Source organism: Pipistrellus kuhlii, unplaced genomic scaffold, assembly GCF_014108245.1.
Source record: "Pipistrellus kuhlii isolate mPipKuh1 unplaced genomic scaffold, mPipKuh1.p scaffold_m20_p_9, whole genome shotgun sequence".
In the NCBI taxonomy this organism is placed as follows: Eukaryota; Metazoa; Chordata; class Mammalia; order Chiroptera; family Vespertilionidae; genus Pipistrellus; species Pipistrellus kuhlii.
This window is the reverse complement of record NW_023425595.1, coordinates 30,242,088-30,266,765: the sequence shown is the minus strand read 5'-3', so window position 1 is coordinate 30,266,765 and position 24,678 is coordinate 30,242,088. Positions and strand designations below refer to the sequence as shown.

The 24,678-nt window shown below is 39.7% G+C and overlaps 3 protein-coding genes across 3 annotated transcripts; all 3 read right to left on the bottom strand.

The window, feature by feature from the left end:
• Positions 1-955: 955 nt before the first annotated feature.
• Positions 956-1,903, bottom strand: LOC118713320 (olfactory receptor 56A3-like). The gene is given in 1 exon segment (XM_036427754.1): positions 956-1,903. A coding segment is annotated over 1 exon segment (948 nt).
• A 6,043-nt stretch (positions 1,904-7,946) lies between these two features.
• On the bottom strand, positions 7,947-8,894 carry LOC118713205 (olfactory receptor 56A3-like). The gene has a single exon (XM_036427606.2). It carries the CDS (start codon positions 8,892-8,894, stop codon positions 7,947-7,949), a length of 948 nt encoding a protein of 315 aa, XP_036283499.1.
• Positions 8,895-22,427: 13,533 nt separating this feature from the next.
• Positions 22,428-23,372, bottom strand: LOC118713202 (olfactory receptor 56A1). The gene has a single exon (XM_036427602.1). It carries the CDS (start codon positions 23,370-23,372, stop codon positions 22,428-22,430), a length of 945 nt encoding a protein of 314 aa, XP_036283495.1.
• Positions 23,373-24,678: the final 1,306 nt, after the last annotated feature.

Below are 24,678 nucleotides of genomic sequence, written 5' to 3'. Positions count from 1 at the left end.
AAGAGACTGTTGAACCTCAGAGGGAATGGGAAGGGAAGGTGGGTTAGAAGAGATCAACCAATGAACTTGTATGCATATATTCATGACCCATGGATAGAGACAATGGGGTGGTGAGGGTCTGGGGTGAGAGGAGGGTGGAAAAGGGTTTGGAGGAGATTAATGGAGAGAAAAAGAGAACCCATGTAATACTTTCAACAATAAAGACTGAAAAATAAAAATGAAATACTGGGTCTTTTCACAATAGTATTATGTATGCACCTAGGTTAATAAGCTACAGACATGAACATTTCCATCTATAGTTATTTTTTAATTACATGTACAGAAATAGTAAATACAATATTAAGTAGGGTTTATTCCTGCACTATAGGATTCACCCTCCTGAGTTCTCACATTTTAGACTAAACAGAATCATGAAGATTGGAAGAAATTTCAAGTTAAAGTAATAACAGGGGGAAGCATTGGAGTTTAAAGGGGAGGGATAGAGTCAAGAAATTATTTCAGTTTGGCTCAGCAGTAGAGCCCTCAGCCTGCGGACTAAGGGGTCCCGGGTTTGATTCCGGTCAAGGGCATGTGCATTGATTGCGGGCACATCCCTTGTCAAGGTGAAAAGTCATTGGTCAATGTTTCTCTCTCATTGGCTTTTCTTGCTCTCTATCTCTCTCCCTTCCTCTCTGTAAGAAAAATCAATAAAAATATATTTTTAAAAAATTGTTTCAGAATTAAAACCACTTTTCACCTTTTCTTTTATTTTCTTTCTTTTTGTTTTTTTGAATCATGTATGAGTGTTGATTTCAATAATGCTAGTATATGAGAGAACAGCAGGTCATCCACAACAATCTGCTCTTTACTTTTCTCCTTGAACTTATGTCTCTGAGCTCTGAGTTTCAACCCAATTTCCCATTACCTGATTTTTAAGTCATTCTGTTTTAAGAATTCAGAGAGCCAGTTGTCCTTATTACCATCCTTTCTTCAGTAATCTCTGGATTCCTTGCTTGATCTCCTGGGTTCGCACTCCATAAACAATGGGGTTGAGGGCTGCAGGGATGACATGATGAAGGATATTGAGTAAGACTGGAACATCAGGGGAGACATTCTTCTTAGCCACATGAGTGAGGACAAAGACCAGAAGAATGGTACTGAAGAAGAGGATAAGGATGAAGTGAGAACCACATGTGCTTAGGGCCTTGGTCACGGCACCCACTGCCTTGAGTCTCAGCACAGCTCGCAGTATGAAGATGTAGGAGAGGAAGATAAGGATGAGGTCTGATCCTAGCAGAGTCCAACCTCCAGCAAATTGGTAGAGACGATTGATGGTGATGTCATCACAGGAGAGCCTGGAGACTGACATATTGGCACAGATGCAGTTCTCAATGATAGTTCTCCCACAATAATGGAGTCGGACGGAGAGAATGGGTATGGGCACTGTAAGAAGGACATTTCTGACCAAAATAAAAATGGCAGCCTTAGCTACAAATTGATCAGTGATGATGGATGGGTATCATAGAGGGTGGCAGATGGCCACATAACGGTCATAGGCCATGACCATGAATGTGCAGGACTCCATGGCGAGGAAGCAATTCATGATGAACATCTGGAGGAAGCAGGCAGAGAAGCTGATGGACCTGAGGTCAAACCAGAGCATGGCCAGGACCTTGGGGATGACGGTGAGGCAGAGCATAATGTCCAGTAGTGAGAGCAGGCTGAGCAGGTAGTACATGGGCTCATGCAGAGAGGCCTCCAGCCGGATGGTGATCAGAAGAATACCATTGGCCCCCATGGCCAGGAGGAAGAGGAGGCTGAGGGGCAGGGACAGCCAGTGCTGCCAACTGGTTGACCTGACAAAACAATTCAGGAGGAAGTCTGAAACTGCTATAGAGGTGGTTTCATTTAGGTGTGCTGTCATATCTTGTCATATATTTCCATAGCTTTATTTTAGTGATCTGTAAAATTAAGATATAATTAGCTTCTACTCAAAATATATAAAGACAGGGGGAGAACCAAGATGGCGGCCTAGGTAAGCACCTAAGCAGCCGCCTCGCACAACAATTTCAAAAACAACAACTAAAATCAGAACAGAATTCATCCATAAACACAGGAAAGCTGGCTGAGTGGGAAATCTACAACTAGAAAGATGGAGAGAGGTTCACAGATCAGATTGGGAGTGGCAAAGAGCTGAGGTAAGGAGATGCTCCTGCGCAGAAAGGAAGTGTGGCAGAATGCCTGGCTGGTGGGAGGGAAAAGGAATTCCCCGAGTGCACTGAACCCTTTCCGACTGTACTGAACCCCAACCCCGGCCAAAACCCCATGCACCCAGGCTCATATGGGTGGAGTCTGGACTGTAGAGAAAGGCACCCAGAGACTCAGAGACTGGGAGACCGACTGGGGGTGGAGGAGGGGAGGCGCAGCAGGCAGGGCCTACAGTTGCTCAAGAGTGAGTACGCAAAGAGGTCTGACCGCGGAGGTTGCCTTGGCCTCTCCATAGCGGAAGGAGTCAGAAGCTTCAGATTACAGAGACCCAAACCAATTCTAGGCGAGCCCCTGGGGCACCAATGCTCTTGCACGGGAAATCTGCTCAAAAATTACTTTTATTCTATTTCTTAAGTCTTCATATTTGTAGCATTCTTTTTAAAAAATATATATTTTATTGATTTTTTTCACAGAGAGGAAGAGATAGGGATAGAGAGTGAGAAACATCAATGAGAGAGAGACATCTATCAGCTGCCTCCTGCACACCCCTTAATGGGGATGTGCCCGCAACCAAGGTACATGCCCTTGACCGGAATCGAACCCAGTCTTTCAGTCCGCAGGCCGATGCTCTATCCACTGAGCCAAACTGATTTCGGCCATATTTGTAGCATTCTTTTTTTTTTTTTTTTTTTTTTTTTTTTTTTTTTTTTTTTTTTTTTTTTTTTACAGAGAGGAAGGGAGAGAGATAGAGAGCCAGAAACGTTGATGAGAGAGAAACATCAACCAGCTGCCTCTTGCACAACCCCTACCAGGGATGTGCCCACAACCAATGTACATGCCCTTGGCTGGAATCGAACCCGGGACCTCTCAGTCCGCAGACCGATGCTCTATCACTGAGCCAAACCGGTTTCGGCTGTAGCATTCTTAACATCTAGAACACATGTGTCAAACACAAGGCCCGTGGGCCAAATCCGTCCCGCCAGGCCTTGCAATGTGGCCCGCACCGCGCTGTCATCACTGCACTCCGCTGCGTTTCCATCACAATGACAGTTTATGACTGTTCAGTAAACCATTCGGCCCGCGATTTAGGCTGGATTTTAGATTTTGGCCCCTTCTCTGATTGAGTTCGACACCCCTAATCTAGAAGAAACAGCCTGAAAAAGGAAATTAGCAATGTCACAGGGGTGATACCTGTCATTAACAGGATGAAAAGTTGATTCTTCTGACTGGAATAGTGTGAGAGTGGTAAGGTCCACTTTTAAAGTCCTTCCATCTCCTTTCTATTGCCCTTTCCATCTTCAATGTAATGATCCAGGTACACACTCTCCCCTTCCAGGCACTAGTGCAATGTTGCCATTATCACTTAACCTTTTCCCAGCATTCTTTCAGGTACTAGAGCCACAACATTAAATAAGAAATTGTCCTTATTCTCTAAAATGAATGCAATCCTTGAGACATTAGATAATAATACCAAGTAATGTGGGCAATGCCAGGGTCTTTCACCAACTATTATGAGACTTGACTAACTCTGACATATGGAATAGGCTGGAAAAATAGAATTGTAAAATAAAGCAATGTGGTACTCTCGCTTACATTAAAGAAAAAGGATTCTACTAAAGTTCTTTCTCAAGTATAATTTTAGACAATATCACTGCACCCAGCAACAGGTAATTTTGATATGCTGGGCATTGTTTTCTGTTTTCACCAGCAGTCGCTTTTAGAAATTCTTTAGCTTCAGCTGAAATCTGTAGCACTATTTTGTAATCCCCACTTGCCAATTGTGTACTTTGTTCTCGACCTCTGAAGTTATATAGATTAGATTTAATTCCTACCTTATGATTTAAGCATTTGTGGGCATATTTTTCTTCCTAGAGCCCTTAAATTTTTATATTCATTGTTCAAAAATCAATTTTCACTTCAATGCACTTCCTAGCTCTTTTACTCCCATTAACCTCTTATGAATAAATCCTGGACTCTGCATCTGTCACAACCAAACAAAAGAGAAGGCAAAAGGAGGACAAAAGAGAAGTTTCCAGAACACAAGGTCTCACATGTGCCCCCTGATCTGAGACAGGCCAGTCCCTATTATCCCATTTTTACACTGCTTCAGCTGTACTGACTCGGGAATGAACAGGAGCACAGACCTGGGCTGAAGAGATGCATCTCTTCTGTCTTGTGGATAATCTTGGTCTAGCTGCCTCTCAGACACCCTCTAGCCAGAGGACACTGACATTAGTGCTCAGGATAACTCTCCGAGTATTAGGGGTAATTATGACTCTAGAGCCTAAGGGACTCTGCCCTCTGGGAAGTTCTCTATACCTACTTCCTTGGGCCCAAAAGGCCATCTCAGAATAGACAGGTAGGTAGATGAGAAAATGATGTTATAGGTTTTTGTTTGTTTTTTTCCTAACAGAAAGGACCTTTGGTACTCCAGCATTACACTGGCTGTGTTCTGTGGGCAATAAGTCAGTCTCCTGAGTATAGAGATCTACAAACATTCATACATGTCCATACTCATTTGCACCTGCACACTTGGCACCTTCCATGAATCCAAAGGCTCACCCAGAAGTCCTCCTGAGCTTTTGCACATGTTTTTTAGAAAGGTACATTCCAAACCATGATACTGAGTGGATTAATGATAACTTATTGTAACACTAGAGGGCTGGTGCATGGATTCGTGCATTGGTGAAGTCCCTCAGTCTGGCCTGAGCCCTCTCGCAATCCGGGACCCCTCAGGGGATGTTGAATAGCTGGTTTCAGCCCAATCCCTGCAGGCCCAATCCAGATAGAAGGGATCCTGATCCTGTGCATTGAAAGTCTGTTCCCTGGTGGTCAGTGTGCATCATAGCAACCGCATTTGGTCGTTCTGTTGCTTAGGTATATATATATATATATATATATATATATATATATATATATATATGCAGGGAATTTTAAAATAAGATATTACTGAGAAAATGCAACGTTTTTCAGAGAGTCCTACAATAATTTTTGCTATAGTGAGAGATTTTTTTAAAAGATAGAATATACAACTAATTATTACAAAACATGATTTGTTCCTTTATTTTTTTAAATTTTCTTTTTTGGCCTTATGTGAATTATTCACATCCCTCATGTTATGGAAATAAGTGTCATCAGTTTCTTTAAAGCCCTTCTTTTGCTTAATTTTCTTTCTTCTGCATATCTTGACCTTGTTCCTTTTTTTTTTTCTTTTCAGGAAAGTGAAAACTCTCCTGCAACCAAGATATATGCCCTTAACCAGAATCAATTCTGGGACCAGTGATGGGTGCCAGCAGTGGATGTGAGTGGTGGCTCTGGTGTAGGCTGTGGGTGCGAGTGGGGCTGGCACTGGCATCGGGTGCAAGAGGAGCTACCAGCCTGGATTGCATCTCAGGAGTGGGAAAGGTGGAGAAGACCTGAGGGGCGATCAGGGCCAGCTGCTGCCTCTTTCATTCACTGCCAGCACCACCCCCACTCGCACCCACAGCCAGCACCAGAGTCACCACTCACACCCGCTGCTAGCACCCAGCACCGGTCCCAATTGCTTGGCACCATCAGTGGTGCAAGCAGAGGCTGCCAGCCCTGATCACCCCTGAGGGCTTCTCAATCCCCCTCTGCTTCTGAGAGGCAATCAGGGCTGGCAACTACCACTTGCACCCACTGCTGGAGCCATCAGTAAGTGTGAGCAGGACGGCAGGCAGACAGAGGACTGAGGGCCATGGCAGGAGGGGCCAGGTAGGGGTACAGAGGAGGGGCCAAGACCATCTTTGTGCCCACTGCAGCCTCATGACTCAGTCCTTATCAAAGTGCATGAATTTGTGCACTGGGCCCCTAGTATATTATAATGTATCTAGTTGCTTTTGTTTTTTAACATCTAATTTGTCTCTATAGCACCTTTCAATCTGGAGTCTTACATTTTTTTAATTTATGAGCTTTTCTTCATAAAGATATGTAGACCTCTGCATTCATTGAAACATTATTCATTTCTTTGTTTCTATTTCCACAAGTTTGTTCCTTTTACATACATTTTACAATGGGCTCACATGGACTTAAAATTTTTGTAATGTATTTTAAACATTAAGTTGTTTATATACACAGGATCCTACACACTCTACAGAAAACCTTGAATTAACCAAATTCCATTTTGAGGGGCTTTCTTCTGTGACTCTCTCAGTTTTGCCTTTCCTCTCCTGACCACTATTTTGTGTTCTTTCCATGTTCATCTCCCCACACTGAAAGATAGGATTATATGGGGGCTCTTCGGGGCTTTTGTGTAGGTTGTCTTACTCTATATTCTTTCCATAGGCCATCCTATCAACTCTTATTGCTTCAATTCCCATGTTTTTATCTTGAGTGCCAAACCTGTAAGTTCAAGTACTTACTATGTACTTCCATTTATATGTCTCATGGGTAATCAAACTCAAAGTGCCTTAAAATGTACTTCTGATTTTACCCCTAAGCCTCTACCTCCTCCTATAATGATTTTCCATACAATTTCTCAAATTATAACCTCATGCATGAATATACTCTCTCCCACACTCTTATTATTTAATGTAATAACCCAAAGACAAAGGCCATGTCTGAATTATAATCCTAGTTACTAGCACACATTCAATTATTGGTGCAACATTTATTTAATCATTTATTTAACAAATATTTATGGGTCTCTACCATACACCAAGCACTATTCTGGCACTGAAGATACAGCAATGAACATAACAGAACAAAATCCCTGCCCTTATCCTGCTTACATTTTAGTGAACATAGACTGACTGAACAAATAAATGAGTAAAATGTTATAGTCATTGACAGTGATATATCCTATGCAGACCAGTGAAACACAGACGGCATTAGGAAATAATTTTTGTTTGGGGGAATATTGTTGACTATTATTTTAAATACTCTGGTCAAGAAGACCCATGGGCATGAGGGCAGAAGCTACATGGGCACAGGAACAAATAGTAAAATGTCCCAAAGGCAGAAATATAGTTCCTGTTTTTGCAAAACTGCTAGAAAGGCAGGTTACATGTAGTAAACTGAAGGAGGAAGTCAGATAGGTAAGTGAGTCCCACCTAAGAAAATAAATTCTTCTCCTTTCGGGGATTCCAAACTGCTTTATTTGTGTGTTTCAATCTCTTATTACATTGCAATATAATTGATTTTACATATGCTTGTCTTTTCCACCAGACTATGTGTTGTTTTTTATATAATGGGATCAAGATTTATTTATTAAGATTTCCATTTTCTAGCACTCTGCTGGACATAAAATAACTGTCAAATATTTTTAAATGCCCAAAGAAAAATGTCAAAACATAATAGCTATTTTAAACATTTTAACAGTTGTTTTTTTTAATCTTATATTTACCCTTCCAAAGTTCATGTACTATCTTTAAGTACTAATACTTCACAATGACTACACATCTTTAATTAGTATTGAATTTCCATCTCCACTGGCTCTACTGAAGATTTCATCAGGACCAGACAATTAGTGTTGTTGCTTGACTCATCAAAATTCATAGCCCCTGGTTTGAGTAGTATGGTGAGCAATTACACAACTATATCTTTAGTTCCTGTCAGGGTACCATAAAATAATAAGAAATAGGATGTAATCCTATATATGGGGGGAAAATACAGTTCGTTTCATTAGGCATGTCCAGAGAGATTATGATTTGCATTTCTTTCAATCTCTGCCTTCCAATTATGATTGTGAGTATTCTTTATTGGGAAAAGCAAAGCAAGAACACAATTACTTTCTTCTGTCACCCACCTCTCCTTAATAACTTCCAAATCCCCTGTTTAATCTCCTGGGTTCGTACGCCATAGACAATGGGGTTGAGAGCTGCAGGAATTACATGGTGTAGGATATTAAGTAAGATAGGGATATCAGGGGAAACCTTTTTCTTGGCCATATGGGTAAAAACAAAAACCAGCAGGATGGTGCTGAAGAAGAGGATGAGAATAAAATGAGAGCCACAAGTGCTCAACGCTTTGCCAGCTGCCCCTTTTGCCTTGAGTCTAAGAACAGCTCGAAGGATGAATGTGTAGGAGAGAATGATGAGGACGAGGTCAGAGCCCAGGAGAGTCCAGGCCACAATTAACTGGTAGATTTTATTAAGGGCAACTTTATCACAGGACAGCTTGGACACAGAGAGGTTGGCACAGATACAGTTCTCAATGATATTTTTTCCACAATAATGGAGCCGGGCAGAGAGGATAGGGATTGGTGCAGTGAGAAAAGTATTCCGGATCAAGATGAAGGCAATGGCTTTTGCCACAAATCGGTCAGTGATTATGGATGGGTAGTGCAGAGGCTTACAGATGGCCACATAGCGGTCATAGGCCATGGCTAGGAATGTGCAGGATTCCATTGGTAAGAAGTTGTTCATAATGAACATCTGAAGGAAGCAGGCAAAGAAGCTGATGGACCTGAGGTCAAACCAAAAGATAGCCAGGACCTTGGGAATAACAGTAAGACAGAGCACCATGTCCAGCAGAGAGAGGAGGCTGAGCAGGTAGTACATGGGCTCATGCAGAGAGGCCTCCAGCCGGATGGTGATCAGGAGGGTGGCGTTGGCACCCATGGCCAAAAGGAAGAGAAAGCTGAGAGGCAGGGGCAGCCAGAGTTGCCACTTGGGAGATCTGACAAAACAATTCAGGAGGAATTCAGAGACTTCAGCAGAGACAGAGCTGTTGCTATCCGGCAGCATTGGCAGTGACTTTCATGAGGTAGATGTCTTTGAGTAACTGAAGAAGAAAGAAGAAGTTAATTCTACCATAGACTCTGATGACTACATACTTAGCTTGCAAGATCCATGAGAATAAGGACACAGCCCACCTCATCTACCCCACTTCCCTTGTGCCTAGCACACTTTTTAACACATAAGAGGTGGCTAAAAAATATTTGTTGAATGTGTAAAATAATGTTTTCCTGTTGTTCTTTCCTCTGTGTTTCATTTTATATCATCTCCTGTGTGAACTGGAGAAATCGTTTTAGTGTGTTTTCTTGGTTAATACTTAATGAATTAAAAATCATTTGAGCATCAAATGTTATTTTAATGAAACATGTAAAAGCAGAGAAAAGATTTTAGTTTAAATTTTTTAAATATATAGAGCTATGGTATCCACAATTAAGTTTTTAAAGAAGTAAAAGGTGGAAGCACTTAGAGGCATGGTGGTCTCAGTACATAGAGCAAATCTCCTGATGAAAATGAGTAACAATCATATCTATGGTTAGTCTATGTCTCTATATATACCAACAGCCTTTTCTATAGCTACACCTATATGTATATTTGTATATACATATATTTGAATGTATCCATATCAGACAAAAAAAAATTATCAGACTACAGAGCGAGTGAGATCCAGATATGAAAATCAAACACTGATATTGGTTTTCAACCGGAGGGCATTTGTGGTATTATATGAACTGAAGCACCAGTTTTCATTACCTAATAGAGCTCAGAGACAGAAGTAAAATCCAGGCTAAAGCAGGTGACAAACCTATTAGGTGATCTCCCACATGAGAGGCCTTTACAGCACTAGATCCTGAATAAAGGGACTAAAAATAAACTCACTTTTTCATCTCCATCCCTCATCCCCACCTGAATTCAAAGAAAACACACTGCCTCAGACTCACTGTATACTGGTAGGAGAAGTTTCCCTGTGAAACCTGAACTGGAGGCTGGTCCAAGTGACTTTGCAGCCTGAGTTCACATCAACTGTTTGGCTCAAAGAAGAATTGAAAGTTATCCTAAATTGTAGTGGCCCCAGAAAATATAAGATGAAACACAGATGAGAGAAGTAAGCCCAAATGCTTTTTTCAGGAACCAGCTTTTATCTCAGGCCTCAGAGAACTTCAACACAGATCCTTCTGAAGATAGGTTTGCTAGCAGTAAAATAATAATAATAATAATAATAATAATAATAAATTTAAGAAAAATATTGTAAGTAAAAAGCTCACAAAAATAATAGATAACAGAATCTGATTCAGAAGAATCTACTCAGAATGGAGGTGAAGATCAAGTTTCAAAATGAAAATGGCTGAAGAAAATAACACAAATAGAGGATAGAATAACTTACATATGGTCAGAGTTCCAGATTGAGGAGGAGAGAGAATGGGATAGAGAATGGAATTTTTCAGCAGAGATGAAATACATAAATAACTAAATTCAAGAATCTCAGTGAGATATGCAAAAATAATTTCACACCTAGATATATTTAAATGTGTAAACCTTGATTTCATCTTCTAATTTCTGATATCAAAGACAAAGAAAAGACCTTAAAGATTAATGTGACTATACAATCTGAAGAATCTGTGTGTGTCAGGGCACTGCTATTAGAGCTGCACACTGGTCTTAGGATTCTTGACCTCTTGTTTGAAAGGTACCTTACTCTCACAGTCCCTCATGCTTCTTCTTCTAACCCTCTGTACTTATATCATTCTGCCCTCTTTCCCCCAATTGTTAGATTTCTTTGTACAGCTTAATGGTGTCACTGTCCACTTCATTGTCTCAGATACCTTGCAAACAGTCTTCCTGGAGCAAAATTATTAACTCTAATGGGGTATTTCACAAACAAACCACAGTGATACAACCTGTAAGATTGTTGCTTTTGGGGTCTACAGGGCCCATATCTGGGCAAAAACTTTTCTGTTACCTTTTTGGGCACTAAATTAAGAGAATAGAGAATTTTGTCTTAATCTTGAAAAATTATTACTTCTGATGTCAAACCTGTTCAATAGGACCTGGAGGCAAGAGAGGGGTAAGAAAAGTAATGATGATGAACGGAACAGAGAAACTTAGTGAGTGGAACACAATAATCTAACCTGGCTTCCCTGGGGTACCTCTGTTGGTTTGGAGGAAGCTGTTAACAGTAGAGTGATTCTAAGCCAATAGGTGAAGGACAGACTGGGAGAGCTGAAGCATACATGCCCAGAAAATAGATGGTGAAGAGAAGATGGAAAAGAGAAAACTGCAATCAAAACAGAAGAGATTGAATGTAAATAGAAAGGACAAAGAAGTAAAGCAAAGAGCAGAAAGGGAGCAGAGTGCTTCTAGGAAATGAGAAAGGCAGTAAAAGGCAGACTACTGAAGATGGCTTAGTAATGATAACCAAGGGTGTGTGATTGGGAATCCTTTTTCCCTTTTAAATCTGCATTCTCCCTCATTTTCCCATAACAGTGTCATTAAAGCTCTTCAAGACATCTCCCACATGATACTCTGCTGTAGACCCTTGAACCTCCACCTGAACTTAACCTCTCTCCAGAGCACACAGAAGTCAGGGCTCTGCTTTGGCACAGCCATCTGTATCTGACCCTATGTCATTTTTCTCCCCTACTTTCCCTTCAAGCTCCTATCCTCAACTTCAGTCCTACAGTTTTTCCAATTGAAAGCCTGGTGTTAGTCCCACCACAGTCCCTGCTTTAGCCAGCTGTCCACGGAGGTGGCTTAATGTCTTCCCATTCTGGTGGAGCCAGACTTACTGGATGGAGACAGTGATCTCTGTCAGGAAGGGTTATTTCCAGCTCTGTCTGTCTGAATCTGCTACAGAAAGTAGAATTTATACTTTAGCTTTCAGAAAGTAGAATTTATGCTTTAGCTTCCCCGGGGAAAGACTGCCTTGCTGACCCTGAAGGGACCAGAGACTCAAGAGCCCAGCATCTTCTTACCCCTGAGGTAGAAAGCTTTCCTCTCAGTTTTTCTCACTCTGTGATCCCTAAGCATTTAATTTTGCCCCTGAAGGAATATGTAGAGTCTCAGAGTAATCACCCTGTACCAGTTGAATGAGTAGGAAATGATACTTAGGAAATACAAGTATTAATTATTATTTATTAATTATAGAAAAGCAAAGCCCTAGGGCAAGAGGGTTTAGGTAAAATGTCAGTAGGTACTAAATTCTGATTTCCCAAAAATGTATTAATTTTTAAAAAGTACATAAATCCAATTATGTGCACTCCTATAGTTTGTAGTAACTATAAAACACTCAGATCACTCCCTGACTTTTTTATGTCTGACCAATAGTTCTACTTGAATGAAATGTTTTCAAGAAGCCCTAGTCTTATGACATTTTTAGTATAAAAATTCAAGATGGTTGCTTATGTCTAACTAATCTATAATAATAAAAGCATAATATGCAAATCCACCAAACAACTGAACAGCAGAACAACCATCCAGACCACCTTCTGGACGACCACACTATGACATGCACTGATGCCAGGCCAGCCAAGGTGGGTGTGATGCAACTGGTCAGGGAGGTAGGGGTGGAGGTAGAGACAAAGCTGCACAGATAGCAGGGCCAGTTGCCTGCAGGCAATTGGGGGTGGGGGAAAGAGAAGGACCAGATAGGTCTTGATCACCATTCAGACCTAAGGACCCTACCTGATAGGTCCCAGATTGTGAGAGGGTGCAGGCCTGGCTGAGGGACACCTTCCCTTCCCCCTCCCAATGCACGAATTTTGTGCACCAGGCCTCTAGTTATTACATAATATATGCCTTTTGCTATGTAGCAGTCCTGAGAATTTTAATGTCTGTCCCAATTTTCAAACAATACACTGGGATCTGATTTATTGTCTGGTTATACACTCATTTACTTAGTCAAAAATATTGTAGCCCCAACAACTGCTGTGCCAGATGAAGCATCCTTACTAAAACAGTCAAGGTGTCTAACATTTACTATGTGAATATTGTTCTTGCAGGCTCTTTTCAGTTAATCTCTATCAAGAAAACAGTCAACTAGGATAGGCAGCAGTGTGCATACAAGGATGTTGTATAGGTTACATTTACTGTTTTGCTCTGTCACAATACAGACTGAAACAACCTAGATCCTTTAGATGCTTTCTATCACACTGATCCAGGATATCGATGTCATCATATGAATTAGAGTGCTTAAGAACAAAATGTCAAGGACCCTGGATTCTCTGATAAGACACATGCACATGACAGGGTGGAAGAATCCACAGATATTCAGGAACTTGCCAAATTAAGGGTGTTTTTACATTTTCAATGGTGGGGAGCATGCTCAGGCATCACCCCTATATTAAAGAACAAATTATTGTAATGTGCATCTCCCACCACTAAGAAAGAAGCATCTCTGGATTTTAGAGACAGCATATAACACCCTTGAAAATTCTGGTGTAACTCATGATTTACCTGGTGACATTGGAGGCTGACAGTTTTGACTGGGACCAAGAGCAAGGGAGAATTCTATAGCAGGTTTAGGCTGAGGTTCAAGCAGCCTGCTTCTCAGACTACAGGCTGTTGGAGATACAGGTGCTGTTCCTGGCATTAGTGGTAGATAAAGAAACGCGGGGGGTGGGGGTTTCTGATAAGTCCTAATATGAGTCCCAGAATAAACCCATAGAGCCTGCAGCAAAGAATGCAACAGAGAATTAGCCACTATTTAAAACAGCTACAACTCTCTGAAACAAGAAGCAATTAAATTATATGGGCATGGCGGCAACCCATTCTATCGAGAGAATAGTATTTGGGGGGTTGCCTAGAGTTACAAAATAGTTGTCCCAGACCTCATTTTGCCTACCTCATTTGCATGAATGCCTTTCCCTCTCCTCACACAATGGTCTCAGGGAGACTCCCTATGACCAGATAAAAGGAGAGGAAAAAGCTCAGTACTGGTAATGAGTGAATCATCTCACTATGTGCAAGCTAAGAGCAGTTTTCACATTATAGTCCTAATCATGGAAAAACCACGAAGATGGAGACAGGGTTCTGAACAGTGCATCTGGACATTATCAGATGAATTAGCAAAACTTGAACATCAGAGGCAAAGAAGTCTGGGGAGAAATCACATGAATTCTCCCCACAATGCATTTGGCTCATGCAGATCTTAATAGTTCACACGAATGCCCCCTCCCTCCCAAGAGCATGAGTCAGGGAAGAGGAGGCAGCCAGAAGTAGCAGTGATTTCTAAAAGCACTGATTGCCTGTGAGTAGAGTCTAGAATGAGTGATAAAGGAGAGAGGGAAAGAAAGTTATTATAGCCTCTAGACAAACTACAGTGGCAGAAATGTATCTTCCTATCTTAAATGCTTCCTTAGAAATTGTGATAACCCATATCTTGAAGAACTAGTGACAGGACAGAGCTAACAAACAGAGAATAAGATCTTACCAGTGCAGGGTAGGCTGTAGCAGACATGGTTTGTGCCCTGTCCGTATGCCTTCTGCACTTGGATTACATTCCAACACGTTTCTCCTGCCAACACCTAGGAGTGGGCCTGTGAGCGCCCTCTGGCTGTGGAAGCATGCTAGACTTATGGTTGGGCAGGGCTGAAGTGTCAAGGGATTAAAGCTTTTTAAAAAAATTTTAATTTCTTTATTAATTAAGATATTACATGTGTCCTTATTAAAGCTTTGAGCAACAGTGTTCAAACAATGGTGGACAAAAATTATGGCAATATCTTTCCAATCACTTTGATCATCACTTGGATCTGTCTACTACCACAATTCACTCCTGATTTGATTCAGTGGCCATCGTTTTTTCTGTTTGCTGGTTTGTTTGTTTGTTTGTTTGTTTGTTTGTTTGTTTTTTAAAATTCTATATTGTTTAAAGTATTACATGAGTCTCCTTTTTCCCCCATTGGCTTCTCCCCAGCTGTTCCCACCCCCCAGTACATGCCCTCACCCCACTACTGTGTCCATTGGTTAGGCTTATAGACAGGCATACAAGTCCCTTTGGTTGATCTCTTACCTCCTCATCCCCCGCCTTCCCTCTCAGATTGGATGGTCTGCTTGATGCTTCTATGTCTCTGGTTCTATTTTTGTTCATCAGTTTATGCCATTCTTTATATCCCACAAATGAGTGATATCATGTGATATTTATCTTTCTCTGACTGGCTTAGTTTGCTTAGCATAATGCTCTCCAGTTCCATCCATGCTGTTGTGAATGGTAAGAATTCCAAGGCAATAGTATATAAAATAAATTTGCAGGGAATATTTACTTTCTGATATGATTTGGGGGGTGAAAGAGAGTAATAAGTCATGTTTAATTTCTAGTACTTTGTCTTTGATCATTAAGTGACTATTGGTGCTATTCACTGAGATATGGAACATAATATGAGAGAGTTTTATTTGTTTAATCTTAATTTATGAGTGAAGTTGTTGACATCAACTCTGCAATGAGTAGATATGAAATTCATATTGAATGAAGCACAAATTCTTATCAGGCAGAATATGAGTTAAGCTTCCATTTTCACTGAAGTCCAGTTTTTGGGCATCATTGAGTTTATAAAACACCAAAAATTCCATTCACATGACTCTAAAAATAATAGGATCCCTTTTGTGATTAAGATAATATATTTTTCCATGTTAAAAATATTTATAGTCTCTGGACAGTTATGCTACTTGAAATTACAGTTTTACTGACCTCACTCTGTCACTCATTTCCAATTAAATTATTCACTTTCTGGGCTAAGTGACATTTACCAAAAACTCAGAAATGGACATCATTAGTGCATCAGAAAAGTTCTCAGATGGTAGAAGTTGTTCATGGATGATACGAAAATTGAGCCTTCTGGAAATTCAATACATTTGCAAAGAATAGAGTAAACATATTGAAAAGATGTTTCCTCTATAGGTCTTATTATAGATCTTAAATACATAAATACAACCTGTCAGAATGGCCAACATCAACAAATCGACAAACGACAAGTGTTGGCGAGGTTGCGGAGAAAAAGGAACCCTCGTGCACTGCTGGTGGGAATGCAGACTGGTGCAACCACTGTGGAGAACAGTGTGGAGTTTCCTCAAAAAACTGAAAATGGAACTCCCATTTGACCCAGTAATCCCACTCCTAGGAATATATCCCAAGAAACTAGAAACACCAATCAGAAAGGATATATGCACCCCTATGTTCATAGCAGCACAATCTACAATAGCCAGAATATGGAAACAGCCTAGGTGCCCGTCAGCAGATGATTGGATCCAAAAACTATGGTACATCTACACAATGGAATACTATGCTGCCATAAAGAAGAAGGAATTCTCATCATTTGCAGCAACCTGGATGGAATTGGAGAACATCATGCTGAGTGAAATAAGCCAATCAATGAAAGAGAAACACCACATGACCTCACTCATTTGTGGATAATAAAGAGCATTATAAACTGATGAACCAAAAGATAGATATAGAGACAGTAAAGCAACAAGCAGATTGTCAAATTACAGCGGGGAGGGGAGGAGGATCTGGGGGAGATAATAGATCAACCGAAGGACTTGTATACATGCATATAAGTACAACCAATGGACATAAAACTATGGGGAGGGAGGGGATATGGGGGAGGGAGGGAGGGGGGCAAAAAAAAATCATTAAAATATGTAAAATAAATAAATTAATTAATTAAAAAAAAAAAAGAGAAGGGAAAGGAATGATAGAAAAAGACAAGGAGATCAAAGTGTGAAAATCAAAGTACTAGAAAGAAGGACTTCCCATTAGAAATCTTCAATATATGGCAGTGTTATCCAGTCTCCAATAAAAGTGGAGATTATCATTAAATTTACACTTATCATTGAAAAAAATATATATAAATAAATAAATAAATAAAAACATCTGATCATGTTGACCAATGTCACTCCAATAAATTTAATGGAAAAAATTTAAAACAAAAAAACAAGATAAAAAAAAATAAATAAATAAATAAATAAATAAATACATAAATACAAATATTCAGACCCTAAGAAATAAGATTTTATAATTAAAATATTAAATAATAAATTATCATTAAATATTAAAATAAGTTTGTAGCATATCCTTAAGTTATGATCACAAGAAATCTATTTAATTAAACAGCTAAAATTTAGTTCTTAGGGGAACACAGTGTTATTCTATGGTAACGTTTGGATATCCTGGGTTCTCTAAGTCTTTCTGAGACATAAATGTTTCAAGTGTTTATTTAATATTTATTATTTACTTGATAGCTAGTGTTGGATCTGGGAATATTTAAGATACATGGTCATGATAAAGAATCATAACTCTTACATTCTAAATTAGCAAGAAAGACAATAAGCTTGCAAAAATAATTACTCCAGATAATGTTTTATAAATGAGTTGAGAATTTGAATAGTCTGATTTGGGATGCAGTAACATATATTTTACATGCAAGATTATTTCTCCTAAGAAATGAATATTCAGTGACCTAGTATCTCCTTTAGGCAGTTGGATCTATGTGAGGAATCTGCAAATGGAATGATATAGAAAATTATGTAAATCTCTGTAGATTGAGCCCTTAAAACCTTCCACACATTCCCTCCCTTTGCTTGTATGACATCCAGGTTCAGAAGCACCATTGAACATGGAGGATCAACATATGGAATAAGCAGAAGTTCCTAAATATTGACATAAAGCAAAGCCCCCCATGCATTGGAATGGGGTATGGATGAGAAGAAAACTTTTACTGTGTTAACTTACTGTGATATTTTTGTTGTATTAACTAACTTTATTTGCAGGGTCTAATTCAATATATAGAGGGCTTTTATGTGCAATGCCTTTGCTACTATAATCTGTAGTAGATAAAATTTCAGAAAACTACAAAGCTATCGAGTTGAAGTCTAAAAATGTAGCTCATTCCCTAAACAATGTAATTAGAAGAATGGATTTAGGTAGCAAACCTGCCAAATTTCTCATTCTTGATTCTAGTCCCTATTAGTTTGAATGACCATTAGTAATTTATCTTTTTTGCTGAATTGTCTAATCTGCATAATTGGGAATAACGATCCTTCATGGGCTATTTTGACCATAATCTCCCTACAAGTAATTTACCTCTTGGTAATTATCTATGCTAATCACTACTATGTTTATCTATAAATACTCCAATAACTTATTTTATGGTTGAGTAAGTTTTTAAAAAGTTATTACTAAATATATTCTGTAGCCAAATACAGATAATACAACATCTTATTAAATACCAATATGCATTCTACCTTTTTGAATACTTGACTCATACCATTGATATTGACTCTTAAATGTCACTGGAGAAAAGAAAACCAGGGTATGAATTGTTAAATATTTTATTTTTGAAATTGATCATTCAAATCTCTCTGTGCCTTAGGTTCAGGAAGTACAGTATGTTCTTCAAGTTGCCCACTACCTTTCCCACTAAGTGCTGGAGATTTCAGAAATTTTCTCAATCCAGAATTGTCAGTCCCTTTCAAACACCAAGCAGAGGTTGAGAACTGAATTCACACTCATGTTGTTATTTCCACGGATGGCCACAAAGAGGCACTGTTGATTTCCCTGCAATGAAGCTTTTCTTTAACCCTGGCAGTAAAGCCAGTATATTTAGACTCCGTGGCCACACAGACTTGCTGTCCCACACTGAGCATCTAATACTATATGCTTAGAACATATCCCAATGCTCAATAGAGCTTCAGGATCACCATGTACTAAGAGACTCTCCTGATTCTATTTTAGGATACATAGAAAACATAGTTTTGTTTGCTCGATAATATTTAGATCTTTGTTTTGAGCAATGGTCACCAACACAGACTTTTTTTTTCCTCCAGATATTTAATTCCAGGGGACTTGTTGCTATCTCTTGTCAGTAGTTCCTGATTTTAATCTGTTTTTTTCCTGAATAGCAGCATGCAGTGGTTTCAAATATTCTTTCTCAAAAGGCTCTTGTGTCCATTGCAAATTTCTCATGCAAATGTGACCAGCCTGCAAACCAGCCACTCCCTTTCCCTTCCTCATGTTCTTAATACACCCCCCTCCAGTACAACTGGACTGTAGTCAGCTTATATTAGCAATGTGACTCTTCACAGATTTTCTCAGCTAAGCTGACAAAACAACTGTACCCCATCAATTTATTTTTTCTTTCAGTTTTATTGAGATGTAATAATATACAGCCCCTTATAAGTTTAAAGTGTACAGCATAATGATTTGACTTACATTTATTGTGAAATGATTACCACAATTAGTTTAGTTAATATCCAACATCTCATACAAATACAAAAAAAAAAGGATTTTTTTCCCTTGTGATAAAAACTTTTAGGATTTACTCAGCTTTCCAATATACCACACACCAGTGCTAACTATAGTTATCATATTATAAATTACTTCCCCAATACTTATACTGGAAGTTTGTACCTTTTATACCCCACCAATTTAAAATGCCTATAGTTTATGATAGTTCGTTGTATCCACTCAAGATAGTGTTCCAAGATTTCTAACAAAGCTCATTTTTAATGCGATGGGAACTTTATGGCAAAGTTCTGTTTGCCTTTCAATATCTGACTTTTTGAGTAATCCTGTTTCCCCATCATCTTTACCTGGTGTGGATTCACCCCAAAACCTGTCTTAGGACCATTGTGACCAGTTTATTCGCCGTTCTGTGAGAAACAATGGTCTTAATTTATCTCCGCTCAGAACCAGAGCAGAGAGCCAACCTTAAGGATGTGGCTTGTCTATTCCTTATATTTAGGGCTCTACTATTGTGAAACTAGAGACCCACTGAAAACAGTATTTGTCAAGCCTTCATTTAGCCACTTCAGTATGGTAAGTTAGGGAGTGTTTACTGAGCTCCTCAATGGGCCACAATTGTGCTGTTACTATGATGAATGACAACCGGTGTGCTAGTTTCTATATTTTACCAATCCCCACAACAAGTTGGTAGTTTCCATTCTTGTGTCTACCCAGTTTAAGTAAACTTCTCATAATTATGTTGTCTATTTTTATTAATCTAGAGAAGCCAGATTCAGGAATTAGGATCTAGATTTTGATCAACTAACAAACTCTTCTTCAAGTCCCTTCTGGGTTTGCACCGGGTGAAAGCATAGCAGAGTTAGAGAAAGCACTCCTAGAAAGACCCACAGAGGGGACCAAGTGTGTGAAAATATTACCTGACCACATGTATCATATTTCTGTGAATTCTGTCCTCTCTGTTGGATTAAAAAAACAACACAACAACAATTCATTTTATGATCATCCACAGAAGGCTCTTATGAAAATTAAAGACTATCATGCACAGACACTGATAGTTTACAAGTGCTCAAAGCACTTGAGCTTTTTATTTTATTGTGATTACGGTCCTTATTATCAATATATAAGGATACTAAGATTATTTATTATTTTGAGCCATCAGTATTGAAATTGGCCATTCTGTCTTGGGAGGGACAATAGGAAGATGATGGTGGATAAAATTCTTCTAGCAGCCAGGAAATGTAGAGAAGCCCTGGCTTGAGAAAATGAGAGCCAAGCCTGTGAGCATAAGAGTATTAAAAACCTCTTCTTGTAGGCAAATGGCTGTCTTTTTCTGCCTGCTGTTGTTGAGCGAGGCTTTGGAGAACCTGGAGAACCCACACGAGCAGAGGGTTGCAGTTACTCTATCGTGTTTCCCCAAAAATAAGACATCCTCCGAAAATAAGACCTACTTACAGGTTTCCTTCTGAGTGAAATATAAGGCATCCCCCCAAAAAATAAGGCCCCTCCTAGGCTAAACATGAGAACTTTTGTCCACTGATTCTGAAAGAAATGGAGTCACAAGAAATTCACCAGGAAATTCAGGAATTGGATTGTTATGATGATGTTCCAGAAGATGATGACATGATTGTCATTGAATAAATGAGTAGATTCTTGATACTGTAGGATTCACAGTTTGTCTGGTTTGTGTTCACAACTACTGTACTACCGTACCGTATACAGGTAATAAATTTCCTTTATTTTCATTTAACAATAAATGTGTACCATATTCTTCTTCATGGAAAAATAAGACATCCCCTGAAAATAAGACATAGCGCATCTTTGGGAGCAAAAATTAATATAAGGCACTGTCTTATTTTCAGGGAAACAGGGATCTAATTGCTACTGTGGGGCAGTCAATCCCTTTCCTGCTGCCAACTTAATGCAAAATTCTTTCATAGTTATGAAAGTTCCCCTGTGATATTACATCGTGTCTCTTTACTTACCTGCAACAGAGGACTTGATTCTGTCTCCAGTTCCCTGGGATGCATTGTGCCCTTCAGGGTGCTGTTACAGCTGTCACTCGTGTCTTTCAAAGCTTTCAGACTCAACCAGGAGGCGCCATACAGTCATTAACTCATGTCTCTCAGCCTTAAAGCCTCCCATTCACAGTCTGCTTTGTAATGTCCAGGCTGGTCTTAGCCCCAGCTCTAAGGGTACCTCCTCTAAGTTCCTGTGACATCAGTACCAGTTAGAGCCAGAGCCCATCCTCAGGGTGATGAGACCCGTCAGTTCAATGGAGACTGTGTTCTAATGACCCAACCTGTTCCTAAGTGTAAGGTTCTTCCTGCAGGTTCTATTTCCATGTTACACCATCCTCTTTTTTTTTTCTTCTATTCAATTCTCCAATGCCCATTTAACCAATTGCTTTACATTAAATTTTCTAAAAAACAGTAGGTATGATATCTTCTCTCCTGGCTTGCCCACTGTTATCCAGAAACCTGATATTATACCATGCCTTTCCACCTTCAGCTAGAGTGCTTGAGCAGAGTCAACAGATCAAATGAGACTAGATTTTCAGTTCACTCCATGAGTAACTCAAACACATAGGAAAAGTGGCCAACTCATTGTTCTGGTTAGTTTCTCTATTTTCCACCCCATCAGTATCCTCTTTCTCCACCTGTATCATTTTCAAGTCTCCCTGAAGGTAATAAGGTTGTGGAGGATAGAATAGAAAGCTGGTATTGTTTGTGGACACTCTTCTCCTGTGATCCTGCAGATGGTTTGTTGGGCAGGACTCTGCTTTCTCTAAGAATACCCTAGCTCTCAAGGAAGTAGGTATAGGTAGGAAATATATATGGACAACCAGAAGGACAATCACAGGCCAAAGGAGAGTAAGATGGAAGACTGGTCTCCAGCTTCAATTGCACTTGAAGAAGCATTTCTGTAGCAAGAGCTTCTATAGCCTGGATTTTTATATCTACTCTATACCTCTCCAGATACGTGATCTTCACCAGTTACCTCTCTTAAAAGCAATTTTTACTTTGTTAAATGTAAGTAATTATGCATGCAGGGGTGTTGTGAAGATGAAATTACTTAAATATGATTGCCTAGGCTTAAAGCAGTTACTTGATAAATGTGTTTCTCCCTCTTGCCTAACTCCACCTGAACCAGGCAAAGAGAATTTTTTAAAAAAAGGTGACTGGATCAGTTATGAAGTGAGCCTCCATGTGCATAATAAATTCTCACTCACAGGCTTTCTAGGCATTTGCTCCCTAGGCAAAACCACTAAAAAAAGGGGGGAGGGGAAGAATTTAGACACCTTTTCTACATATTCACATTTCTCTGTGCAGCAATTTCTGAATTCCTTGTTTTATCTCTTTGGTCCGAACCCCATATACAATGGGGTTCAAGGCAGGGGGTATGAGGTGATGAAGGACATTGAGCAGGATCAGGATGTCCATAGGGACTCTCTTTCTGGCCACATTTGTCAACACCACAACCAGCAGGATGGTGCTAAAAAACAGGATGAGGATGAAGTGGGAGCTGCACGTGCTCAGGGCTTTGACTGTGGCCCCCTCGGCCTTGAGTCTAAGCACAGCTCTTAGGATGAAGGTGTAGGAGAGGAAAATAAAGATGAAATCTGAACCCAGTGCAGTCCAGCTAGCCACAAACTGATAGAGTCTGTTCAGGGTGAAATTGTCACAGGAGAGCCTGGACACAGACAGGTTGGCACAGATGCAGTTTTCGATGACATTTTTTCCACAATAATGGAGCTGGGCAGAGAGAATAGGAACGGGGGCAGTGAGAAGGACATTTCGTGTGACAATAAAGACACTAGCCTTGGCCACAAATTGGTCTGTGATGATGGATGGGTATCGTAGAGGGTGGCAGATGGCTACATAGCGGTCATAAGCCATGACCATGAATGTGCAGGACTCCATGGCAAAGAAGCAATTCATGATGAACATCTGGAGGAAGCAGGCAGAGAAGCTGATGGACCTGAGGTCAAACCAGAAGATGGCCAGGACCTTGGGGATGACGGTGAGGCAGAGCACAATGTCCAGTAGTGAGAGCAGGCTGAGCAGGTAGTACACTGGCTCATGCAGAGAGGCCTCCAGCCGGATGGTGATCAGAAGAATACCATTGGCCCCCATGGCCAGGAGGAAGAGGAGGCTGAGGGGCAGGGACAGCCAGTGCTGCCAACTCTGGTAGTTAGGGAAGCAGATGAGGAGGAATTCGGAGACTGGAGCAGTGGAGTAGTTTCCGGGTGAAGCCATTGAATTAATCTTGAGCTGAGAAGGCTTCTCTTAACTATTTGTAGTCAGATGTAAGACATAATTTTTTAAATTGACTTCAAAAGTATTCCTCTCACTTACTCTTTATGTAGCTAATTATATATAGGAGACTTCCCCAAATTAAGAAAATCTTTATCAGTGTTTTATTTTGTTTTTAATGCAATAATCAGGAATGGTTAAAATTCAAAATGTTATCTGCACATCCATACACATATCATGTTGGTAATATGCCATTTAAATTGGACAAAGAGTAAGTAGTTTAAAAGGAGGGTGAAGACCTTTAGAGAGATCTGAATATAGATAAAAAGGTATGTCACTTCCTTCCAAAAGAATTTTTTTCTTTTTCTTTTTCCTTTTGGTAGAGTGGTGAGACTTAACAAATAATGCTATGGTCTATGGAGAAAAAAATGAATCCATGAAATAATTAGTTTTTTTGGGGGGGAAAGGATAATAAGGAATAATCTCATAGTATTAAGAGTGTGCAACAAGTTAGGTCAGCATGGTACCAATGTAAGAAAAGCACAATGTTAGTAGTATAAAGGAGATAGGCTAAAAATAAACCTACTTTTTACAGTAATCTCATATACGATGAAGGAGGCAACTAAGTTATGATGAATAAGATGTGTTTTTTAATAGGTGTTATTTTAAATTTTTCAGTAAGTGTTTTGAGATAATTGTTGACATTTCAGGGGGGAAAGAATCTATTTAGGTCCTCACCTACTACCATACACCAATATAAGTTGAGATGAATAATTTTATTGTATCCTCTTTCCAAACTAATGCTAATTTAAAAGAGATTAGAATATAAATTTGCTTAAATTCAACCTTTGCTAAAATCCCAACACTATTGGAATATAACCATTTCTTTTCCCAGAACTCAGAATAAGCCTAAAACAACAGGAAAGGCTAATTGTACTATAAATTTATAGTTACCAACTTCAAATGGGCCCACAATAATGCCTGCCCATTCTACACAGCTTTCCTAATCAACTCTTCCCTCTTGCCAAGGCCCTTTTTAACCTTCATTCTTTTCTTTTTTCTTTTTTAAAAATATATTTTATTGATTTTTTACAGAGACGAAGGGAGAGAGATAGAGAGCCAAAAACGTCGATGAGAGAGAAACATCGACCAGCTGCCTCTTGCACACCCCCTACCGGAGATGTGCCCGCAACCAATGTACATGCCCCGGACCGGAATCGAACCTGGGACCTTTCAGTCCACAGACCGATGCTCCACCACTGAGCCAAACCGGTTTCGGCAACCTTCATTCTTTTCAATCCTTGAACTC